This window comes from Pagrus pagrus, assembly GCF_965226575.1.
Source record: "Pagrus pagrus genome assembly, chromosome: 15".
In the NCBI taxonomy this organism is placed as follows: Eukaryota; Metazoa; Chordata; class Actinopteri; order Spariformes; family Sparidae; genus Pagrus; species Pagrus pagrus.
This window is the reverse complement of record NC_140199.1, coordinates 22,517,139-22,540,877: the sequence shown is the minus strand read 5'-3', so window position 1 is coordinate 22,540,877 and position 23,739 is coordinate 22,517,139. Positions and strand designations below refer to the sequence as shown.

The following is a 23,739-nucleotide window of genomic DNA, read 5'->3' as shown; positions in this document are numbered from 1 at the left end:
AACGTCAGTTTTTCCAGCCCGCTTCCATAAATGTTCCACCAACGTTGTCATAGCCATATCCTTCAGAATGAGCTGTTCTCTGTGGGGGAAGTTATTCAGCTGCTGGAACAACTTACTTCCTCTGTGCATGTTAAATCATAAATCCTGTTCAGACAGAGAGAGAGGGAGACTTCCTACAGTTTGTACAATAGTTTCCTAGATGGCACATCCAGGCTGAAAAACAGGATGGGTGAAATAAATCTTAACAGGTCACTCACAGGGACTTCTTCCTTTACTGCTGAGCTGGGAAAACAAACAGGATAGGTGCTTTAATGGTGGCTGTGCTGAAGGAATTGGGTTTTCTTACAGCTGCATATGTAAAAGAAGACAAACATGTCTTTGTGTTGTTTGTTTGTGCAGTTGGTTTGCTTCAATTCTGTCAAAAAAACATACACATGACTCAGACTTTCATTAAAATTAACAAGCCAGAAAAAGGGAAAAATATAAAAAAGAATTAAAACACAACAAACTATAAAAAAAAGCATGTAAAAGAAAAGGTGGTGAAAACTGTGATGTCTAATAACAAGATAAGATAAGAGAACATAACATAACATAATAAGAATTATGTTTCAAAAAAGACTTGGGTGTCCATTAAACATTCTTGAGTGTCCATCTATAAAAGTGCACAAGAAGGAAATACATTTTAAAGATCCAAAATATACATTAAATCAAATGAACATAATCTATGTGCATTTTTTGCACACAACACATCAATAAACAAACTCCAGTGTAACCTCTAAGCAAACTAACCATTTTTAAATCGTGAAGAGAAGATCAGAATCCAAGACTCTGTTTTGACTGATGACACTGAGGCAGAGCACTGAGGCACCTTGATGAAGAGGAGACAAGTCTGAATCCCTGATGTCTTCGCCCCGCCCTTCCCCAACGCTCATTGGCCGAGGAGTTCCAGCGCGGCCTTCCATTGGCTCACCCTGCTGTCAGTTTAATCTCCCATCTCTGAATACCGCACGACCGGGTAGGCATGAAAGCCTGATAAGAAGCGAGCAGCGGGATACATCGGTGGTGGCTATACGGAAGAAGACGGAGGACGCGCTCTGCTATGGTAGGACCCTCAAACTACTCAGATTTACTGCGACATGTTTTTATATGAAAACACGAAGAAGCGGTGAACTTCAGCGATGTAACTCTGCGGTTAAACCCTGAAAACAACAGGATGGGGAGAGGTGTTGTGAAGTTGGATGAAGGTTATAACGCTGGGATTTCCTTTCATGCATTTAGGAATATTTTTCATCAGATTTAATCATTTTATTCCTATAAAACTACACAGGAATACATGACTTATCAGCAAGTGGTTTTCTGATGTCTCCAGTTGGCGTTTGTCTACATTTTTAGAAAGGTTTTGTTTTTGTTAAAAATTGCCACCCTGTGCGTCATTTGGAGCTGTCCTGGACATTTTTACGCGTGGGGATGGGTCGTCTCCGGGCGCAGCTGCCCGAGTAGGTGCGATAATTGGATACGAATCTCGCGATGATCAAAACCAATTAGCAGACCCGCAATGAAGCTTCTTTGTCCACCGAGGGAGCGCAGAGGTGGGCTAATGCACAATTTAGTCTCAAGAGGAGAGAAGAAAAGAGGAGAGAAGAGACAGACAGATTATGTAAATTCACTTCACCCATAGACTGACCCCTATCTTCTTTGCACAGCTCTCAGCCTTCAGTCCGTCTCCTGTGCAGCCATGTGCGCTGGCTGAATAATTCATAATAATGGTGACTGACTGGAATCTTTTAAGTTATGGAATATTTATACTGCCATTATTATGTATGAATATGCATGAGAGGTAGACTGACCATCCCATTATGCACCTACTCTGTCAGCAGATTCCTTGGATGAGAGCGGAGGTGGGCAGAGAGGTGCTTAAAGGGAGGGAGGAGGGCTGATGGGTAGTGAGGTTACCTCAGTAGTTAACAGTTTCATGTGAATGATAAACAAGTGCATCAGAGGTGATTGGATTTGAATCTTCAGCTGTATTAAGAGATAAGAAAGGCAGCGGTGTGACAGAAAGCTAAAACATTCTCCATCTTTCGTTCTCAGTGTTCATTGTTCAGCTGAATCTGCAGAGATCTCCCAGAGATCACTTCCCAGTCAGGCGGTGGTGTGGTCAGTACTGGGAAGTCTGTTTCCTGGTTTTTGTGGTGACAATCGCTGCTCATGCAAGCATTTTTTTTTTCTTCCTAAGTAACTTATGTCTCAGCTGCAGGAAATGCAAAAGAATCACTTCCCATGTGCCATCAGAGCCTATTCTTAGCAAAGCTCTGCCTCATTTGCTTTTAAGAATAGCAGCCACCAAGGGGTTTGATGAACTAGGTTACATTTATTAAATGGGTCAGTAATAGATCAAAGTCGAACTACAGTACCTTTACATTAAATAAGTCAGACATAAATGCTTAAAGGAACAGTTCACCCAAAAATGAAAATCAGTCGATCAGTATCTACTTCATGTCGATGGAATATCGGTGAAGATTCGTAGTCCACAAAACATTTCTGGAGCCTCACAGAAAAACAGAGTTCCAGTTTTCTCCTATACAACTCAAATAGATGGGGACTTGTTTTAAAATGTAACAAAACAACCCAAAAAACATAACATGGCTACATACAGCTCGTCTGGTGGAATCCAAGTCTCAAGAAGCCCCAAGATCTTTTTTCCATTTGATTTAAAAAAACGTTATTTACACCTTTTTTTTAAGCCAAAATCTTCACTGTAGCTGTAATGCATACTGCGTCTGAAGTGGTTACATGAGCTTGACTGTGCATCAACAGTGTAAATATTGTCTTATAAATCAATTTGGGATCTCAGGGCTTCTGGAGACTTTGATTACACCAGACAAGCTGTATGGTGCCATTTTATGTTTTTAAAACAAGTCTCCATCTACTTCAGTTGTTTGGGAGAATGCTGTGACACTGTTTTGCTGTGAAGCTCCAGAAATGTTTTGTGGACTAACAAACTTCAACTGACATTTGATCGGCATGAGGGTGAGTAGATAATGACTGAATATTCATTTTGGGTGAACTTAATGCAGTTCAACTAAATGGATCATCTCAGAAAGTATTGGGAGTCCCAACCAACAACTCAGCCATGAGCACTTTTGGACTAAATACTAAATGAAAAGCTTCAAAATCCATCTGTCCGCTGTCCTGCAGGCTCTGTTTCTGCAGATGGTGTCAGAGTTCACGCTCCAAGTTCAAGACAAACTGTCTCTTACCACTGAGCGAGACCCAGCGATGCAGCAACACTCTACAAATCAGATGTACATAATGATTTAGACACTAGATGGCAGCACAATCCAGTGTTGAGATGTACAGTTTAAGGATCAGTTGTAGGAAACATTAAGCTGTAGTTGATGACCTGTTCTGGCATTTTTAATGAGACATTTCCTCTCCCTTCCTTGACTCTTTAATTAGTTTCAATAGCTGCTACTTTTTCTCAGTTCTGTCAACAGAAAACCTCCAGTTATCAGACCAAAGCACAGACTTATATCATTAATACAAATACCAACATCACGTGACGTCATGTTCCTCAAACTTTTACTTAAGATGCCAGTTCAAAAGACTCCCACACACTGCTCATCTCACTTGCAATCGTCTCGGTACAAAGGCCACCATTGGGTTATTTTACGAGACAATACGAGAGGCCACCTTACAATAGGTTGACACGCTTGGACCAATCAGGTCACACTACAGACCGACATCGCTCAAAATACTATGAATCACACCAGGACCAATAAAGTCACGCTTACTGACCGAAAATCAGACAGTACACATACAGTATGTAGACTATAACAACTACATGGCACTGTGGGCCTCCAATAGAAACTTGAAACAATTTGTAACATCATACGTGGGCAATATAATGATACATAATACTCAAGAAGCCACAAAAACATTATATTATACTGGCACAATTACACAGTGATAAAAGGAATAAAAAAATACACTGCTATAAAAGTTGGTAACCAGTCATTTGCCACCACATATTAATGATTAATGATTTGTCCTACATTTTAATCATGTGGTTACACGACATGTGTGTGCTGCAGAAAAGGCTCAGCAAAACTGCAGTTTTTGTGAATGTCTTAATAAGTTTGGTGAACAGTCTTTCGTAGCTGATAGCTCATATTAAGATTTGTTGGTGAAAGCAGTAATGTGTAATAATGAAAAAACTGTCATGTAAATCTTAAATGGGATTTCAACAGTGGTGGAAGAAATATTCAGATGCTTATTCGATTATTATTTGATTTAAAAGTAGCAATATCACAGGTTACATTACTCAATTACAAGTCCTGCATGCCAGATTCTACTTCAGTTTCATTGTATTGGTATTACTGATGCATCAAGCAGTATTTTGTTTTGCTTTTTTAAGATTTTATTTAGATTTTCTTTATTTATAATTCACAACAAAGGAAAACTAACAGACATTTACTGTATACCACACATGAAACAACTCAGCCTCAGTATATCGTCCATTTTCTGTCACTAACCCCCCAAAAAAGAAAAATCAACTAGGTACAATATAATCCCCTCTGTCCTTCACAGGATAAAACAAGTGTAAAACCAGAATTCTCAAGCAAAGGCCATGTTTTTATGTACTCAGTGCTGATAATACATCTCTCCGTATGGTTTCCTGTCAATAGCTGTTATCTTTTCCTTGTTAAAATGATAACACGTCTCTTTTCTCCAGTGTAGTTTTGTAGGAGGCTATGTGGATTTCCACTATTTGAGTATCAGTTTCTTTAATACATCTGATGAAGAATAATCCAACAAAAACAAGAAAACAACAGTATTTTAATTGTTGTATTTGGCTGAGATCAAGCTGATTTTTAATTACTAAGTGTAGTGTATGTCTAGATTTGGTGTGCAACGTCTCAATCTGCAAAGTATTTATAGCTGTCGGATAAATATAAATGTGTGTGAATTTATGTGTTCATTATATAACATTGGATTTTAAGGGAGTATGTGTTGCTCACATGCCTTCCAGTGTCAAAACAGTTACTGTGTCTTGGCAGCTGTTATTTGATCCTCCTAACCAGTATCCTGTTTTAACATTGAGGTCACCCAACTGCTTTCTATTATTAATCAATAACATGCTACCTGTGAAAAGTCCCTTAAAATTCCCGGCCTGAGACAAAGGACTCTATTGAGCTGTTAACTTTCACTTTCCATATTACCACCAAGTGCCACCAAGCATTCAGTGATAACATCAGGATCAGATTAGCCATTAGAGTCCAAATCAGTGCCAGTTGGTGAATTGGATGGGAAACAAAAACCAGTCAGCACACGCCTCGGATATTAACTTTCCATTACACAGATTGATGTGGGTGCTCTTCAAAAACAGGCAAAATATTTCGTCTGTTTGTTTTCCCTCCCTTGAGGCTCAACTGGGATCCATCCTGTCACATGACTTACAAGAAATGGGAGCTGGCGTAACTCCGGTTTACAAGCCATCATAAAACGTTCACTTTCAACAGCCCACACCCTGATCACCTTGATTCTCAGTTGTGCAACACTATCAATAGTCCATAAAAGTATAGAGCTACAACCTGTGATACGCCAATTAACGCTATTGTGCTTTTCAGAAACACCGACCAGCAATTGCTCCTACATCGAGTGGTCACCTCTGTATATTTGTGCTATAGAAAGAGATATAATGATAATACAACACACAACAAGCCCCTGTTAGAGCTTAGAGGTATTTGTTCAGATGTTTTGAGGGAGACATGTTTACTTTGTGTCGCCGCTCGCTGACTCACATCCTGTAGTTCATTAACTAAAGTTGAAGCTGTGGGTTAAGCGACCTCTCATATCCTGCCAAGTAAGTAATCATCCTTCCCATCTTGGAGTGTGAAGATAATCAGGAATTTTAACAATGAATTGCACACAGGGTCAAACTGTTGTTCTGATGTATTTATTTAAAAAAAAAAAAAAATCCTCTATATTCATATAAAAATAAATATCCAACTAATTCTCTTCAGTTAGCTTTTCCAGCTGCATACACAGAAGTACATACAAACAATACATTGACCATTTTGACCATTTAACAGTGTTTTAAAGCTCAAACTGTCAACATTTATGACAAGCCTCCAGGGCTTAGTTTTCAACGTTCCATCAGTCATCTGCACAGAAAACATAAGGCCCACTGCTGAGTTTGATTTATACTCGGAAAACAATTAAGGGGCACTTGACGTCTGAGCTGCATGACGTTTACAGCGAGAAAAGTGGTAGCCTGCTGTTTCTCTATCTTAACAGTCTCTCTGGTGGCCAGAATCAGCTTTCACATTTCTCTCCATGCAGTAGCTTCCTATCTTTGGTCAGGCTGCTCCACTACTGGGAGTTAGAGGATGAGGCTTTCCTGTTCTGGCCACGGCTCCTCTGTCGAGGTCGCTGGCGCTGACCTTTCCCTCTCCTCCTCCTCCTCAGGCACAGCTTCGTGTCACGACCCAGCCTCTGAGCCCTAGAAAACACACACAGAGAAGAGAACTTTAGCCTGGAGGAAGGTCTGTGAATGATATTGTTGTAGAGCCTGACGATTAAAATGAGATCTCTCAGTTGAGTCAGAGAAGATAAGGCACTAAGAACTTGGCCACAATCCATTTTAAGTTGGTCAAATATTTGTATATCAAATACAGTAAGGAAGTTATGGTTCCAATACAGAATTAGTGGAGTACGACTATGTGAGAGGCTCTAACTTTTATTCTTTCTGTCTCACAAGTAGCAAAACATGTGGAGGAGAGTTAAACAAAAAAAAAACTGCATAACTAGGTGCTTTGTCCAGACAAGAACTGGCTTGGCAACAATTAAGATACTGTTGGCCGTGATTAATGGGAAATATGAAGACGGGTGGAACTCCAGCTCTACCCTCTATAACCAGTTATAACTGCGACCTGTCTTGTAAAAACATGACTGTATTTTGCTGGTTTTTTGTTGCAGGGTTTCATTTTTTCATTATGTTGACACAGCTATAGTGTCCCTTAGGCTTCAGTTCTAGTTTCACAGATCAATGCCCTCACCTGTTCCAGCAGCGAATCAGCTGTTTGCCCATGGGTGCCACTGGATCCAGACACACTGGCTCGTTGTTACTCCTCAGTGTCACACTGAAAAAACACATGTAAAACCACACATTTACTCACACTCGTCTGAATGTGTGTCAGCGTACATTAATGTCAATGTGTATGTTATTGTGTGTGTGTTTGTTTGTGTGTGTGTGTGTGTGTGTGTGTGTGTGTGTGTGTGTGTGTGTGTGTGTGTGTGCAGGATTTGGTACTCACATTACTGTGACTTTGTCACAGATGGGGCTTTTTGGATAAACTGCGAGATCCTTCAGTTGCCCTCTGACACCCGGTTGGCTGTCTGGACACAAACATCTTCCCGGGACAAACGTGCCGTCTGACTCCCTCACTGCACAGACACAGTAACAGGATTACGGGTTAATTCAATAGAGTGCAACACGAGCTGTGATTACTGCAAGTTTAAATACTCAAATATCACAACACGTTTACCGTATGCAGATTTTAGGAAATAAAAACACACACACATTTATATATATATATATATATATATATAAGCATCCAATCTGTAGATTCTTACCTGTGATCAGTACACAGCAGAGGCTGAAGAAGGCGAGCTGACAGACCGACTGGAGATAAAGCTTCATACTGGAGACAAGCTGAGCGTTGACACTGAGTCCCTGAGCCACATGTTGCTGTTTTATACCCTTTGCTCCTCCCCCCACACATTCGGAGCTGGGCTTTCCAAACCAGGAAATTCCCCATGCCTGGCACTATCCAGAGAAAATACCAAGACACAGGATTTAGGATGCAGGGATCAGGGACACCATTCCTCAGGCTTTGTCAGAAAAGACCTGACACCTTGAAGGACACACTGACTGATAGCTAACCTTGTTTTTTCTTACTGCACATAGAAGAACAAGTCTGATGTTGCAGACTTGTTGTTTTCTTGATAAACTGTTCCACTCACATGACCAAGGAGTGTTTCCAATCATTTTTAATGATGCTAATTGTTTGTAAGATCTTTTCCACAGTAGCAGGAGGTATCCTCGAATGACATGAAAGTTTTCCGGGCTTTGTTCAGCGTTGCCTTGGCATTCTTCTATCAGTCTGCAGCTCTGAGTCAACAACACCATGTGATTTCTTCTAATTCCCTGTCCCTGCTTTTAACAGGAGCCATTTGTCCAACAGTGTCTGTTTTAGAAAAAATATTCAGGGCTCAAACTGAGTTACAAATATAGCAACACAATGTTCATATTTAGTATTTATAAATCATTGGTTTTGTGATATTTTTGTGTGATTTTCCATCATCTTTTTAGGGAATTAAAGATACTATTTGTAAGAAAAGTAGATTTTTGAGTGTCATTCCCAACACAGGGATGGCACACGGCCAGACCTACACTCCTAATGCGTCAGTATTTGACGAGTTGGGAATGAGACTCAAAAATCAACTGTTCTTACAAATAGCACCCTTAAGGTTATCTGTACATGCACATCATCATTTATGTAGATTAGTTTACAGATAATACTGTCATTATGTTATTTGTAATGTTTGTCTCATGTTCTTTTGACTCAGCTGGGCTCCAGACAGAATGAGTGAGCGTCAGACCTACGTGAAGCTCAGCAAAGAGAAACTTATACCCAAGTAAGTCCATTGAGTTCAGTCACTGCACAGTAATTACCCACGATTAAGTACATCTGGGATTTCTTGTATAGATTTAATCATTTCTTGCAGCGCTAATCTACCATCTGCGGCCTTGTCTTCATGTTCAGGTCTGACATCTTATCACTGCTGAGAACCTACAACTGTTACCACGAAGGGAAAAACTTCCAGCTGAGGACTCGCGAGGTAAGAAAAAGGCTCAGCCGCCTCAGACATGTCACCTGACTGGAGGAAATAAGAAAGATAAACAGGTAGAGTTATTAACAATAGCTCACCGGTGAGTGTGTGGGCGTACTGGATTGCAGGACATTGTTAAATGGGTCGCACACATACTAACACTGGAACCAGTTAAACTGGCACTTTGATTCTCAGGAAGACAATGAGCACCAAAGAGTCTGAGTCCAAACAATGTGGCTGCAGTTCTGAGCAAGAAGCTGCGACTCCTGGCTTCTTTTCCAACATGCCGATGGGCTGACAAACCACAAAAAGCCCCCCTTTGCCTCAAAATAAATGGAAATGGAAGGAGGGAGGGAGGGATGTCAGATTTTAGTCATATACACTAACCACTCAGACAAGTATTTCCACAGTAGACGTTTTGCTGTTGTGGTGTGTCTGTAAAGCTGCTTGGTTATTTGTTTGATAATCATCCTATGGGTTTTATGGTCGGGAGTTCCCCTATGTGTTCACCAGCAGGTTTTTCAGAGAGAGAGTGTGTGTGTGTGTGCGTGTGTGTGTGTGTGTGTGTGTGTGTGTGTGTGTGTAGGGGTGTGGGGTGTTGGACGGGTGGTCATGATCTGTCCCTCTTTTTGTCCCACCAGCCGGACCCACTACATCACTACACTCTGGGAAAATCCCACACACTAACATGTCACATAATATGTCTCCATGCAACATACAGTACACATGCACAGATATACAGAGGCACCAATGATATCACAGTAATGACATGAAATGAACCAGACTTATGACTTGAACCCATTAAAAGGGTAATTTGTAGTGAACATTAGTGTGTGATGAGGAAATTTGAAACAGATTGTGCTCATTATTATCCCTCATTATACACAGTGACTCAACACATTACACTACACCACTGTAACCTGTCATCGGCCATCTGAGGTTTTTATGTGGGTGTCTTCTTTTCACTTTGCTGAAAACACGAGTCAGTTATTCAGACAAAACATGTTGTCACTAATCGGTAAAAAGATTCAGTCAAAACTTTTAGAATAACTTAAACATATATTTGTCTACTGTGATGGCTGTAAAAAGAGTCATTCCACAGTATATTTTACTTTCTGTGTTATTATTCAGGCTGTCCAAGGCTCCAGCTTTGTGAAAACTACAGAAAACAGGCAAAGAAAGAGTTAAGAGAGACAACATAACAGAGATATGAGAATTCTAATTTCTGCTGTCATTTTCAGCTGTAACTTTAATGTTCAAATATATATGGTAATATATAGTATAATTGCTTCGCCAGCATCTTTGATATCTACACAACAGCAACATCTTGGACTGCTAGTTTTGGGTAACTCACGCTGTAGTGTCTCAGTGAAAGAGTTATTACTGACACATGAAAGCATTAAATATGCATTTTACATGAATGAGATGTACATACTTTGAAATAACATCATTAAAAACAGTTAATTAGATTGTATGTAAACTAGTGTCTGATGCAGGGGTTTATACCCAGAAGTTATTGTAAACAAAAATTGTGATTCAGACTGTTGGTAATATAAAATAATGGCTGTGTAACAGTATCATTGCAGACTTTTAGCCGCACTTTTTTGATAATGTTGCCCAAATTTAAATAATTTCACATAGATTACTTAAAAACAGTTTAGTCTTGCAGTAACCAAATATTCTTCATCAAAAACGTTATAAAGTATAGGTTGCCATAAATTAGCCTCTATTCTTAAAGGCAACAAAACACCTGATGTGAACTGTGGGCCAAGGCATGTCGGTCAATCCTAAATCATTATGTGCAAAATGTGGTGGTATTGTGAAATCTGTGTCTGCATGTATTGTGCAAAGACAGCATTGTTAGGTTGGTCTAGTGTGACTAAAAAAGACCTGCAGCCACAAAACTGCACCAACACAATCTGATCATCTGAGCGTTGAATAGAAATTTTGATGAATAAACATTCTGTTGTAGTAAAAAAAAAAAAAAAAAACACAAGTTTGTTCATGCGCCACCGTTCAGTTTGTACTGTGACATTACTCCTTTACAACTTCTGACTGATTCACTTGTTTGTAGTCTACAAGAATGAGTGGCACTAAACAGTAACCACTATGTGTCTTCAATATATTATGCTGTTGGGACAGCATGAAATAAACTTGACAAATTGTTAATCCTTTCTTGACATATACTGTAACAGCACAAAAACAATATACTTAACGTTTTAAATAATTCACTTTATTGATTTTAAAAAATCTATGCTTAGTCTGAATTTGATCCAAGCAACATATTTCAAACAAGTTGGGACAGGGTCAGCAAGAGACTGGGAGAGTTGTGGAACAATCCAAAGACACAACAGGTCCACAGGTAAACGGGTTCATTGTTGACAGGTGATTGTATCATGATTGGGCATGAAACGTGAATCTGGATGGGGCGAGGTTCACCACTTTGTAAAAAACATGTTTTTATTGAGGATATAACATGGGCCTGGCAACACCTTGTAAAATCATTGTCAGTAAACACGGTTCATTTGCAAAATTATTACTTTCTGTTTTTATTTACATTTTACGCAGCGTCTCAGCTTTTTTAAAATTCTGTTTCTCTTACTCGAAATAAGTAATATACGGGTAGTTTTCTGTATTTAGAGCATCACATTTAATTGTTTTGCTGTCTTTTTTGAAGGACCTCTTCCGATTCAGTCCATCTGTACCTTAAATGGTGATGTAGGCCATACAGTGGCAGTATGACGTATTTTACAAAAGTCAGAGAATCGTTGTCTTTTCTAAAACATATTATTAGAAAACAAAGACATACAACTATTTTGAAAAAAAAAAAAAAAAAGCTGGAATCCCATTTTGAAGCTACCGAAACTTTTTAGGGGATTGAAAGTTCATTTCTTGACCTCTTCTGAGCTGACAAAACAATCTTACAGCTGCTCAGTCTCAACTTTTAAACAAGCTCACAAAAACGGAAATTTAGACATTAACTGTCCCGTGACAACTGGATCAAAAGCTTCAGAACAGCTGCCTAATGAACTTTCATGTTACAGTATTATGGGGTAGGATTTGTGTGGTTAGAAGATATCCTACAAAATACATTGTAGTAGTATGGAGACAACTGCAATATAACATGATCAGGTTGAAATGAGCTCCTTTATGTAAAATGATATTTTCTCTTACTCAGATAATTTCTACTTGACATGATCTAGTGACGTTGTTAGAGCTGATGCATTGAGGCCAGAGGTTACTGAGAAGTGACTCAGTAGATATTTTGTGGAAATGAGGGTCAAAACATTACTCAGCAGTGACATTCCTGTGTGATTGAGTTTTGATGAAATCCAGCCGTAGACGATCACCATCATTTCCAGAAAGAGTTTACTGCGGTCATATATACACCGTGGTTGAGAGTAACAAAGTACATTTACTCAAGTATGAAAATAAACAATATTACTTTTTAATTTTGAGGTACTTGTACTTCACTTGAGTATTTCCATTTTTGGCTACATTTTTTCTTCTTCACTACAATTGAGAGGCAGATATTATATTTTCTTACTCCACTACATATATTTGATATATATTTAATTTAGCTAATAGTTACAGATTTAGTTTAATAATACAAAATATGAGAAAAAAATAAATTATGATTTAATATAGATTAAGATAAATCTTTATTGTTCCCTGAGAAGAAATTAACAAGCTACCCAACAGATAAACTATATAAAGGAGTGATGGACACATTAATGTTGGAAATGAAATATCCTCTGGTTTTACCTTTTTTACCTTTTGGGGCTGTTGTTAATACCAATATTAGCTGGTAAAAATACAGTTATCTATATATTTGCTGATATTTTGTATTCATTAACACAGATTTTTTGCAATGATCCACAAATGTTGTTATCACACTCTTAAGGTTTCATATTGGCACATATTTGCAGATATGATATATGATAGGACAGTTTGTCGTTCAGGCTGTAATGCTGATGCTTTTGTACTTTTACTTCAGTAAAACTTTAAAAGCATGACTTTTACATATAATTACAGTGTTTCTATACAACATATTAGTACTTCTTACACCTCTGTATATACCAGACATATCTGAGTATTTGTTTTTATTGTTTGATAATTGGGTGTCTGTTTGAAAAAGAAAAGTGGAGGCTGTGGTTTTAGAGCGAACAAGGATTTACAGGTGGTGTTGTTTGAAGATTACATCATGATCACACCTCTGCAGGTGTAGTCAGGTGATGTGTGTTAGTCATGCCGTGGGAACACATGTCAGGTGCTTTGAGGTTTCTGCACCATTCACTGTAAACTGACCCAGAATGCTGTCGGAGAACACAAGCTCCAACATGTATCCCTACTAAGAGTACAACTGTATCAGCTGTAACGATGTAGATCAGGCGGATAGCTGGAGGTGTTTTCTCTATTCACTGCTCAGACTGCAGAGCAGCAGCCTTTCTTGGGCCCGTAATGATTCACTGTCTTGCTCAAGAGCACTTCAGCATGGTGGATTTTTGCTAAATCGTCTGATTAAATGGATGTCCTTTTACCAAATCCAACTTCCACTAAATAATCTCTTCAGATTATAATGTGCTATAGTCAAACGATCTGGGTCTTATCTGGGATCAGCAAAACACAGGAGAGAGTGAAGGTGCTTGTCTGTGCTTGTTTGCTCAATAAAATCAAATATCAAATGTGCCTGCAGCCCCCTCTAGTGGCTGTATCAAGTACATTGTAGCAACAAAACAAAAAAAAAGACTACCACTGCAGCACCATTGACCACCACTAGATGACAGTGAGATGCTGGGCTAACAATCACTGATATGGTCGGCTCAGATCCTTTATTTACAGTCAGTAGAAGCAAACACATCTGAATTAAGGACTCATTTAAATGTCTCCTGTGAGTATTGACTTGTTGCAAATTGCATTAATAAAACTGTTGCTGTAATATATTTATTTATTATAATTATAGGTGCTTTGTATACTGTTCAGGGGGTTGATCTGTAAGATAATAGAAGAATACTCTGAACTCGTTTCATTAAAGTAAGACTACCACAATGCAGATATACTCCATTACAGGTAAAAGTAGCATAAAAATAAAGTAAAAATTTGAAAAGAAAAACTTTTACTTTATTTTTTTACTTCATTTCAGAGTAATATATATTGCATTATTAAATGTATAATTATGATGATGTGTGATGTGTGCAACACTTAATGTTGCAGCTGGTAAAGTTAGGGTTCCTTTCAGCTCTTTTATAAACTGCTGTGTAGCTTGTGAATTTTACTCCAGGAATTATTAAAAACGTATCTATCTAGAATTATATAGAATATTGTCTTTGCTGATTATTATATGTATTATTGAATCTGCAAAGTAACTATTAACTAAAGGTCTCAAGTAAATGTATTGGATTAAAAAGTACAATATGTCCCTCTGAACTGTTACCAATGTACAGTAAATGTACTAATAAAATGGCTGTATGAAAATTAGCTAGAGACTTAAATAGTCAAAGGGGAGTAAATTGGAAAATTAGATAGTATTATAAAATGGTAATACCTCAAATGGTGTACCTCAAAATCTTACCTAGGTGTAGTATTTGAGTAAGTTTTTGAGCTTAGTTTTCCTCCTTTTAATACATCCATAGACACAAACCTGCAGTAGCATTTCAACTATGGCTGTAACTTATAACTTGTTTCAGCTAAGCTATTGATTTTTTTTTTTTCAATTAATCATACATCATACATGTCAGAAAATATAAAAACTGTTACAGATTCCCAGAGCTGAAGGGGATGTCTTCAAATGTTTTGTCTAAGACACAAAACTAAGATCAAGTTTACTTTAGCAAACGTAAAATAATTTGACCACCTGGAACGACAAATAACTGGCATTTTTTGCTGATAAATGGCTTAAAGGATTAACCAATTATTACAATTCTGACAAATAATTTTCTTATTGATTAATCACTAATCACTTCAGCTCTATTTGTAACTACACTTGAGACGCAATGATCTTCAGCTCTTTTGTCGAGTAACTTTCCAATCAGCAAGGAATAAACATTTTCATGATTATTTTGGTATTTTATTACAAACAATATCCTTAACATCTTTACAAACAATGTAAACATGTAGACTTGAGTCCTCAGTGCATAGAAATAAATAGATCTCCACTTTTCTTTCAGGCCATCGTAATAAGTCCCATCATACACTGTTGTTTTCATCTTCATAAACGGAGCAGGTTCTTCCAGCCTTGTTTGATTATGAGGTACTCCGCCAGAGTGCATTCAGGGCTTCAAACAACAACAGCTTTTTGTTTCAAGTCCTTATCTGTCCAAACAGCCAGTCCATGGGGTCTTTGCCCCTGCAGTCTTTCTCTCTGCTCATCTTCAGAGAAAAATCCTCCGAGCTGTTCAGACTCAGACTGTAAGGTCGGGAAGTCCTTAGTGTGCGGGGAGACCCGCGAGGAAGTGAGGCTGAGACGGAGGGCTTCATCGGAGCCTTTGAGAAGTTCCGCAGCCTGGGGGACCTCTGGAGTCTGACGGGGCCGCAGCTCGGGGCTTCAGCAGGGCAGGCCAGGGCCTGGATACTGCTCATGTAGTCCTCTTGAGACTCGGAGCACTGGGTAGACTGCGATGATGAGGGAAGGGCAGGCAAGTCCTCGAGCGTCTCAGTGATTGTTGGTAAGAGAGGCAGGGAGAGCAACAACCGCCTGCGTTTCATGCTGAAGCGGGGGAGGAAGAGTAAAATAGTTAGATAGTGATTTTAGATAGCGATTGTAATTTTCTGTCTTTTAGTTTTAGGGTCTGTCACTGTGCTGCTAAAACATTTACCTAAAGTCTTTTAGCCTTTTGCTTTGTAATTGTCCTGATTTAACTTTAATCATAATTTGTTTCCATCTACTTTATCAAGTAAACTATGTGATGGCTATACTGTACACCCTTGGTAATAGATAATAGCTGGTAATGAAGAACAAACAGTAGAAGTATTCTCACCTTTGATGCTTTGGCTGTAGGTTTGATATGCAGAGTGAAGCAGAGTGATGTCTCATACGCTCAGTGAAGTCTGACTGGATCAGAGCACGTATCCAGGCTTTATAGTGGCACGTTGAGGGAGAGCGATTAACTGCCTCCTCCAAAAATAGCTCAGCTGACCTTACTCACATCTCTTGTGAGGGTGTGTTCATGCCTGTTCAGGAAGCTCAGGAGTGGTGGGTTAGCGAGGTTCAGTGCTGCAGCTGCTCTGAATGTTTATATTACAGAAACAATGAAGCCCTGGGAGCAATCTGCCTCCCCTTCAAAAACCCACTCTCTGCCTCTTCTCCCCTCTCTCTGACTTTCCAGTCATAAAATGATTGTGGTCGTCTAAAGATGGTTCTAAAAACTGCCTCCAGTATTATAATTATTTCAATCATTTCACACTGGAGAGCCTCCTTTTGACCCAGCTCTGTACAATTATGAAATAACAGTCTGATGTGTAAAGTAAAATGTATGTCAGACACAAGTTATCCATGCAACTTAGACCGTTACCAGTCAGGAAACGTGAAAGCTCCCATGAAATAGTTTAACTCATGTGGCTTTCTTATGCAATCTGAGGTCCTACTTTCAACTGCTTTCATTCAGAGTGTGTGAGTGTCCTTACGCTCAAGTTAACAGGAACTCTTTACAGCATTTCTGCCTCAATCTATATTTACACCCTAAGTTTTGATCTGTTGTTTCAGTTTCGAGACAACTTTTTATTGTTCAAGTCAGATACATTTTTGTCAGTTTCTCTGTCAGAAGAGTTGCTCAGAAATTCCCAAAAAAGGTTTACACATTCACCTTTTATGAACCTTTTATTGTACTTTCTGGAACCTGACACCTCTCCTCTGTTCTTCTGCCTCCTGAAAAATTGTTCACAGATAATTAAACATATATCTTCCATGAGCTGATTGAGACCAAATGTTTGTATTAAAGGACGCCATAACTGACAATCTATCACTGAGGACTTTTGCTGAAGATCTGGTGCAAGATAAACCCTTGAATTCCACATCCTGTTCAATATATATACATCTTAGCTGTGACAATGTCAGATTTTGACCACACAGTTATCAAAATATTATTGCTAGAAATATGAAAAAAAGCTAATTAATCTTTGTTAACTGTGTATTTTTTCTCTTTCTTGCAAATAAGTGATGCTCAAAATACGAGAGTAAGGAGGTGGAAGAGAGTCTGTAACTGTAAAGAAGCGTACATAAAGAACAACTACACCTAACAAATGGGGAAAAGGCAACTAGATGAAAAAGAAAAGATCAACAAGGCTGAAAATCTGTGTTGGATTATTTACACAGTATTTTAATATGTGTTTTATTAACACCATATTACATTTTTTAATATCATGATTATCAACAATACCAGTATCGTGGCACAGCTAACACAACTACACACAACCATATATACACCTAATTCAAATGAAAAAAGAGACCATTATGTCTCAACTGGACCGACCTGGTTAAATAAAGGCAAAATAAAATAGATTAAATTTACATAATTTCCATCCCATTTCTCAATGAAAGCAGCCCTTTTCCTTGTATTTCCAAGTATTCATGTGTTTGCACTTAATTTGTCCATGAAATGACTTCAAATAAATTGCCACAGGGTGACCACAAACTTTCAGCTAATAACAATGACTTCATTAATACACACTCCCAGCCTGGAGTCGCCAGAATGAGAAGATCTTCATGGTATTCTGTGGTACCAAATTAGATATGATGGTTATATAACAAGCTGTTTTGAAGGAACACTAACAAGAGTATTTGCTTTGTGTTTGTTTACACAAGGCCCCAGTTCTGGTTTGATATTTGATTTATAAACTGGTTCAGTTGTAATATATGCACAAAAAATGTGATTCACTATTCAATTCCTTTTTCTCACCCATCTTAAACATGGCGACACAGTTTTTCCTCCTGTATTCAGAACACGTACAGCTATGTGACCATTTTATTCCAATAGAGTTTCAGTTTTGTGAAATCAAAACACCTCCCCGCCGCCGTGTGTACGTGACCCAAAGCAGTCAATTCTCTGCCTCCTCAGACGTGACTTCACCCCTGTACTGTATAAATAAAAGGGTGGGTCAAACCTGACGAGGTTTCTCCAAGATGAGAGGGTTCACCCTGTGAGCGCTGCGAGCGTCTGCTTCTGCACGTACACCTGATATTGAGCCGCTGTGGCGGGCTGCCAGCAGGATTTCCCCTCTGACCATGAGTCCTGATAATTATTGTTATATGTGTGTGTGCTTGTGCATATTGTGTGTGTAGGAGGATGGAGAGCTCATCCTCGAGGGGTTACTGAACATCTACTGGGGTCTGCGCCGACCAATCAGGCTTCAGATGTACGATGACAATGAAAGATTTCGTCTCAACAGGTACCTGATGCAAAGTGACACACACACACGTCTTCATGTGCTGAATAAACAGATGTGTGCCTTGTAACTACAACAGAATCAAAGGGGATCTCACACACAATAGAAACTCTAACAACTCACCTCTTTGTTCACCGGTATCCCCACCCTGTATTATTCAGTGAAGGAAACTGGGAAAATATATTTTACCAGTGCAGAACATGATGTTTGTATACTCAAGGTTGGGTCAACTTTAGGTTTTTGGCAGTTCTTTTCAATAAAGAAAGATAAGAGAAGATTTTATTCATCACTAAAGACGACATTACAGTACAAGACAGTTTTAAGAGGAAGTGAATTGAATATAAATTTAGATTGATAAAACAAAATTCTATGTACATAACTTTTTTACTTACTTACTTTTTTTTGCATTTGGCAAGACATAATTTTAATGGCCAAAACATTCAATAGTTACAACGTATTAAAGTGAATATAATTGTGGTTTGGAGTTAGGGTTAATTCAAGGTAATGGTGCGTTTCATTTGGTCGTCTGTTACTATAAATTCCAGGAGAGAGTCAGAGAGTGAGTAAGGAAGTCAGCAAACGTGACTAAACATACGTGAATAAAACTGTAAAACATTACCTCATCTGTGAACATTGCTACCTGAATCACATAGATAGAGTTTTGTCATCAGTGGTGGTTGTTTAACGATAAAGAAAACACCTCTAGTGATTCCACACTACTAATGTCTTTTGATTTGTTTGAGAGACCATTTACAGCAGAAATGACATACTGTGCATTTAAAATATATCGTTGTCACAGTGATGAACCACCTGCTGTGAAACCTGAGGTCTTATATCTTTAAATTCCTTCTTAATATTGAACATGAAAGTCTATCCTAAACCTTGGGAACTGTAGTTTGACAAAAAAGGATCAGTTTGACATTTTTGGACACTTATTTGGTTTCTTGACAGATTATATGATCAATAACTCCCTCGTATCTGTCAGCCAGGAGACAGTTAGCTTAGCTTAGCATAAAGTGTGGAAGCAGGGGAAATAGCCAGCCTCGCTCTGTCCAAAGGTAAAAAAAAAAATCTGCCAGCTCATTCAGCTTGCTTCCAGTCTATGCTTAGGCTACTAAGTTAGGCTAACTGTCAATAGTTTTGTATTTAACCGATAGAGATATTGATTTTCTCATTTAACTCTCTGTAATTGGGCAAATTAGCGTTTTTTCTTTTTTAATCTACTGTGAGATTAAGTTAAACAAGCTACAAGTAAACACTGAGTTCAGATCTACTAAATCTTATTTTAGCACCTGGGTGCATTTAAAGTATTGTTTCAAGTGTCAAGAATGTTAACAAACACATTTTTCCTTCCTTCAGAAACGATGTGGAAAAGCAGTTATCATCAGAGGCCAACAATAATTCCCCTGTCAGAGAGATCGGACCAGCTGGTGAGAAACACACAGGTGCTGTCATTCTCTGACAAACACGTGGTGGATTAAGGTACACATGCTGAAACAGATTAGAGCTCAGCGAGTGCTTCAGTCAGCACTCCTAGTGGAAAGGTTGGCTCACGTGGAGAGCACAGATTACCATAAAATGCAGTTAGATCAGATCACCAACACTATAAATAACCAAGGTGAGACTACTCAGTCATCAATCTGGGATTGTTTCTTTAGGCTGTTTTGTCACCTGCTGACAATTTTTGGGTGTCATCTCTACCAAAGATAAACAGAGTTTTGTCACATGATGATCTTCATGCTGTTTTATAGGATTTACAGTTCTGATGGGAAGACTGAACCCTCACACAAAGCTGAAAGGGTTAGGTATTTTGATTGCACTCTCTCGACTTTAAATTGAGAGCAGAAGAGTTAATAGATGTGTGTATATTACAGCAGAGTTTTAATCAGGCCTAACATTGGCATCTGGGCTAAAAACACTGCACATTGTGTGGAACTGGAAAAAAACACATACACTTCTAGAGGCAAGTGTTTATCAATAAATATAGAAACAATTTATACATTAATCAAGATAATTTATTATGAGAATGAATGAAAACAGTGGAACTTATTCATTTATAGGGAGTTTTGTGAAATTTTGTGAAATCAAGAAATCATAGGTAGATGCTTTTACTTGTAATGGAGTATTTTATGATTGTTGTACTGAATAAAATAAAGTAGTAGAAGTAAAGGCCCAGTACTTCGCCCCTCTTCCACCACTTCTGCTGATGTATATAAAAGCATGCACACAGTAAGAGAGGTTTGTTTTTCCCCAGCTGATGATGTGGTCGGTCTGGAGGAAGAGGATTCTCCTCAGCTGCTGAGGACCAGGAGTGATGCTTCCTTCATGCAGATTCAGAGGAGGGCGAAGACACACACCGCACGAGACTTGCAGCGCTTGCGCACACACCGGTTCTCAATCAACGGACACTTCTACAACCACAAGGTTCAATAAACAGAGCACACATACGCGCACACACATTAGTGTATCCCGTTGTTGACACATCTCCAGGTGCAGAGGCAGAAGTTTCCTGTGCGGGTGAGCCTGTACTTTGAGTTTCACAACAGCCTGCCTGCCTTGAGCTGATTTCATTAATGTTCCACAGAGTACAATGAGTTCCTTCATCAGTTTCTCCAGAGTACAGTATGTGTGTGTGTTGCCATTGAACGGATTCCAGCTGCACAGATTTCCTTTCTGTTTTAGATTTCCTGCTCAAAATGTACAAGGTTCTCATGTCCAGGACTCCCTACTCAAATAATGTCAAGCCACAGGTGTTGATGAAGCAAAGTCCCCGGTACTTTGTGTCCTCTCTGTTAAAGATTTCTCCATGTTTGCTTTGTCTCGCCTCCAGACATCTGTGTTTACTCCAGGCTATGGTTCGGTCACTAACGTGCGAGTAAACAGCTCCATGACAACTATACAAGTCCTCAACCTGCTGCTACACAAGTTTAGGGTAAGACACTGGTTACACCTCCAGTGTTATGTCTTAAAATCTAAAGCTATAAAGCTATAAATAATCTGTATATGTGTCTTATAAAGGTGGAGAATAAATCTGAAGAGTTTGTCCTTTACTTGGTGCACGAGTCTGGTGGTAAGTCGTAACTTTCATTGTGATTGTGTGGCTAAAAACATTGTGTATTAGTGTGTTTGTGATCATTTATTTTCTTTGTCTGTGATTTTGTAGAGAGGACCCGACTGAGGGATGGTGAATACCCGCTGGTGGCCCGTGTGCTGTACGGACCCTGTGAGAAAATTTCCAAGATCCTCATCACAGAGGCCGACCTGGGAGAGGAAGTCACATATGATGTGAGTCTGGGCCTGCTGCCACCACTCTCTCTCTGTTCTGACATCTTGTTCACAATACGTGGTCCGTTTTTAATTTTTTGGTGTAGTCCTTAGCATAGACGCACAATGGACCAGACAGTTGGGTTAAATTTAGCGAGCTGAGGAATGATATCCTGTTCCAGGACTGATGTAACAATAGGCTAAGATGACCGACAGTGTGTTGTGACTGCACTGTGGGATATAAATAAAACCTGATTGTTGCTGGAGGACTTTTCTAGATGGTTTACCTTTAGTGCTATCTAGCCACAGTTTTGTTTTTATTGTCCAGATCTTGAACTATCCACCTAATATTGCTGCCTCAATACAGCAGAGGTGAACGGACTTTTGTTTGTATTGCTCAGAGCATTAAAAGATGTTCCAGTTGTGAAAAAATCTGTCAATTTATTTGTTTGTTGTTTGTTCGCTCATGCTGATATGTTTTAATCTTTCTTTCTCCCCAGGTCGCCCAGTACATAAAGTTTGAGATCCCTGTATTAGACAGCTTTGTAGAGAAACTCAAAGAGGAAGAGGAACGTGAGATAAACAAACTAACCAAAAAGTAAGTCAACAAGAGTTACGATACTTGTTCCACGGCATCCTCTTTAATGACATTATGTGCAGCCGATTCCTCCAGGCACTACAGCGTCCAACATTTCAATGAGGACAGTGTTTGTCTGACACATTCATTACTCACTGTTTGCACAACTGTGTTATCGTCACCTCATATGACTGAGATTTCAGCCCTGTAACCCTTACTCTGTTTGTGCCCTTTAGATATATGGCTCTATTTGTTTGTACACACGCTGGCATATTTTACAATCTACCACCCACACACTCACTGTAACAGCTGGCATTGAAAGATATGCCTAGTGATTTTTTTTTTATATATTGTTCTTATTGACAACCAACAGCAAATTGAGCCTGCTACGCTCACATACTCCTATCTGAGTAACGTGTACTAAAAGTTACAATTCCCAGTTGACCATCTTTTACGTTTTTACGTCTTACAGTAAGCAGGAACTTAAATATCTATAAAAGTGGGTGTCTGGGGCTGAGATCATGTATCTGTCAAATGAAAATCTGGATACAGTGTTGGAAGTGAAGTGAATACATCAAATTCTGATAGTAGAATGGGTCATTTCACAGGGGTTGTGATACTCCAGAAATGTATGTAACGTTTTATCACTGCATCTTTACCAGTGTAAGCTTAAGGGGAAAAGTGTTGTGGCGCCAGTATGCTTCATGCAGAGATGTAATTACATGGTTTAGCCACTATGTCAAATTGGCCTCAATGCTCAGCACTGTTTGCACGGGCTTGGCTGATATCCACAGACAGGTTTTCAAACAGGAGACCAAGTAACACACTGTTGTTTTTTGTCTTTAATTTGTCGGCAATAAGAAAAATAGAATCAACCTTATGCTTTAAAGTAATAAATGCAGCTGTTGTTCTGAAGGTTGTGATTAGTCATTTGAAATGTTTTTTTCTATTTTTATGTAAATAAATATTATGAGTTGTATTTGAGTGCCTGTGTGTGAGTGTCTGAAGAGTCATTAACCAAGTGTGTTTTCTCCCCTCTGCAGGTTCAGTGCTCTGAGGTCTATGATTCAGCATCAGCTCGAATGCAAAGCTAACACCAGCGACCGAGAATGAGGGTTACTGTATACACGTGAACCTGTGTAGTGTGTGTGTGTGTGTGTGTGTGTGTTTGTGTTTGTGTGTGTGTGTGTGTGTGTGTGTGTGTGTGTGTGTGTGTCTGTGTCTGCATGAGAGAGAGAGAGAGAGAGAGAAAGTGTGTGTGTGTGTGTGCAAGGGGAAGGGTTGGGTACAACACTAATGATTGTTGATTTACGATGGGAACTTTTCCAGATGCTGTAGTGAATGTGGAGGTAAAGGTTGAAGAGTAAAAGTAAAGGCTGCGATAGAACCATAGAACATCGTACACCAATGTGCTTCTACTAGAATTACATATCTCAACAGTTTGTATGATCTGTTTTTTCAATGTTATTATTACCAGGATTTGTATCACTGCTTTCATATCTTTGCATTTTGTATGACAACTCAATTCTTACTGCAAATGTGGATATTTATACAAGCTGTTTTTGCTAATGTTTTCTCTGACCTTTTTACGTAATAAATCAATTTTAGTGTGGCCTTTA

At 38.9% G+C, this 23,739-nt stretch overlaps 2 protein-coding genes and 1 long non-coding RNA gene across 3 annotated transcripts; 1 reads left to right on the top strand and 2 right to left on the bottom strand.

The window, feature by feature from the left end:
- The first annotated feature begins 924 nt into the window (after positions 1-924).
- Positions 925-23,739, top strand: rassf4a (Ras association domain family member 4a). Its single transcript, XM_084376218.1, has 11 exons — positions 925-1,102; positions 8,635-8,703; positions 8,832-8,907; positions 18,176-18,282; positions 19,639-19,709; positions 20,534-20,703; positions 21,110-21,211; positions 21,298-21,349; positions 21,443-21,564; positions 22,044-22,141; positions 23,164-23,739. The coding sequence occupies exons 2-11, from the start codon at positions 8,651-8,653 to the stop codon at positions 23,231-23,233; spliced, it is 921 nt and encodes a 306-aa protein (XP_084232344.1). The 5' UTR covers positions 925-1,102; positions 8,635-8,650; the 3' UTR covers positions 23,234-23,739.
- On the bottom strand, positions 5,944-7,746 carry LOC311270517 (C-X-C motif chemokine 10-like). Its single transcript, XM_084375437.1, has 4 exons — positions 7,639-7,746; positions 7,320-7,449; positions 7,062-7,145; positions 5,944-6,505 (listed from the first exon to the last, which is right to left on the bottom strand). The coding sequence occupies exons 1-4, from the start codon at positions 7,703-7,705 to the stop codon at positions 6,376-6,378; spliced, it is 411 nt and encodes a 136-aa protein (XP_084231563.1). The 5' UTR covers positions 7,706-7,746; the 3' UTR covers positions 5,944-6,375.
- Positions 14,952-16,048, bottom strand: LOC311270944. The gene is made up of 2 exons (XR_014624324.1): positions 15,876-16,048; positions 14,952-15,604 (listed from the first exon to the last, which is right to left on the bottom strand). It is a non-coding gene; the product is annotated as an uncharacterized lncRNA (long non-coding RNA).

What these genes read in the sequence shown, in the direction of transcription:
- LOC311270517 (XM_084375437.1), bottom strand. Translation starts at nt 7,705, where the DNA reads ATGAAGCTTTATCTCCAGTCGGTCTGTCAGCTCGCCTTCTTCAGCCTC. An exon ending in CTGCTGTGTACTGATCACAG is followed by an intron (nt 7,450 to 7,638) that starts GTAAGAATCTAC and finishes GTGTCTGTGCAG; the next exon opens with TGAGGGAGTCAGACGGCACG. An exon ending in CTGATTCGCTGCTGGAACAG is followed by an intron (nt 6,506 to 7,061) that starts GTGAGGGCATTG and finishes TGTGTTTTCTAG; the next exon opens with GGCTCAGAGGCTGGGTCGTG.
- rassf4a (XM_084376218.1), top strand. Translation starts at nt 8,651, where the DNA reads ATGAGTGAGCGTCAGACCTACGTGAAGCTCAGCAAAGAGAAACTTATA. An exon ending in AAAGAGAAACTTATACCCAA is followed by an intron (nt 8,704 to 8,831) that starts GTAAGTCCATTG and finishes CTTCATGTTCAG; the next exon opens with GTCTGACATCTTATCACTGC. An exon ending in GAGAGGAAGTCACATATGAT is followed by an intron (nt 21,565 to 22,043) that starts GTGAGTCTGGGC and finishes CTTTCTCCCCAG; the next exon opens with GTCGCCCAGTACATAAAGTT.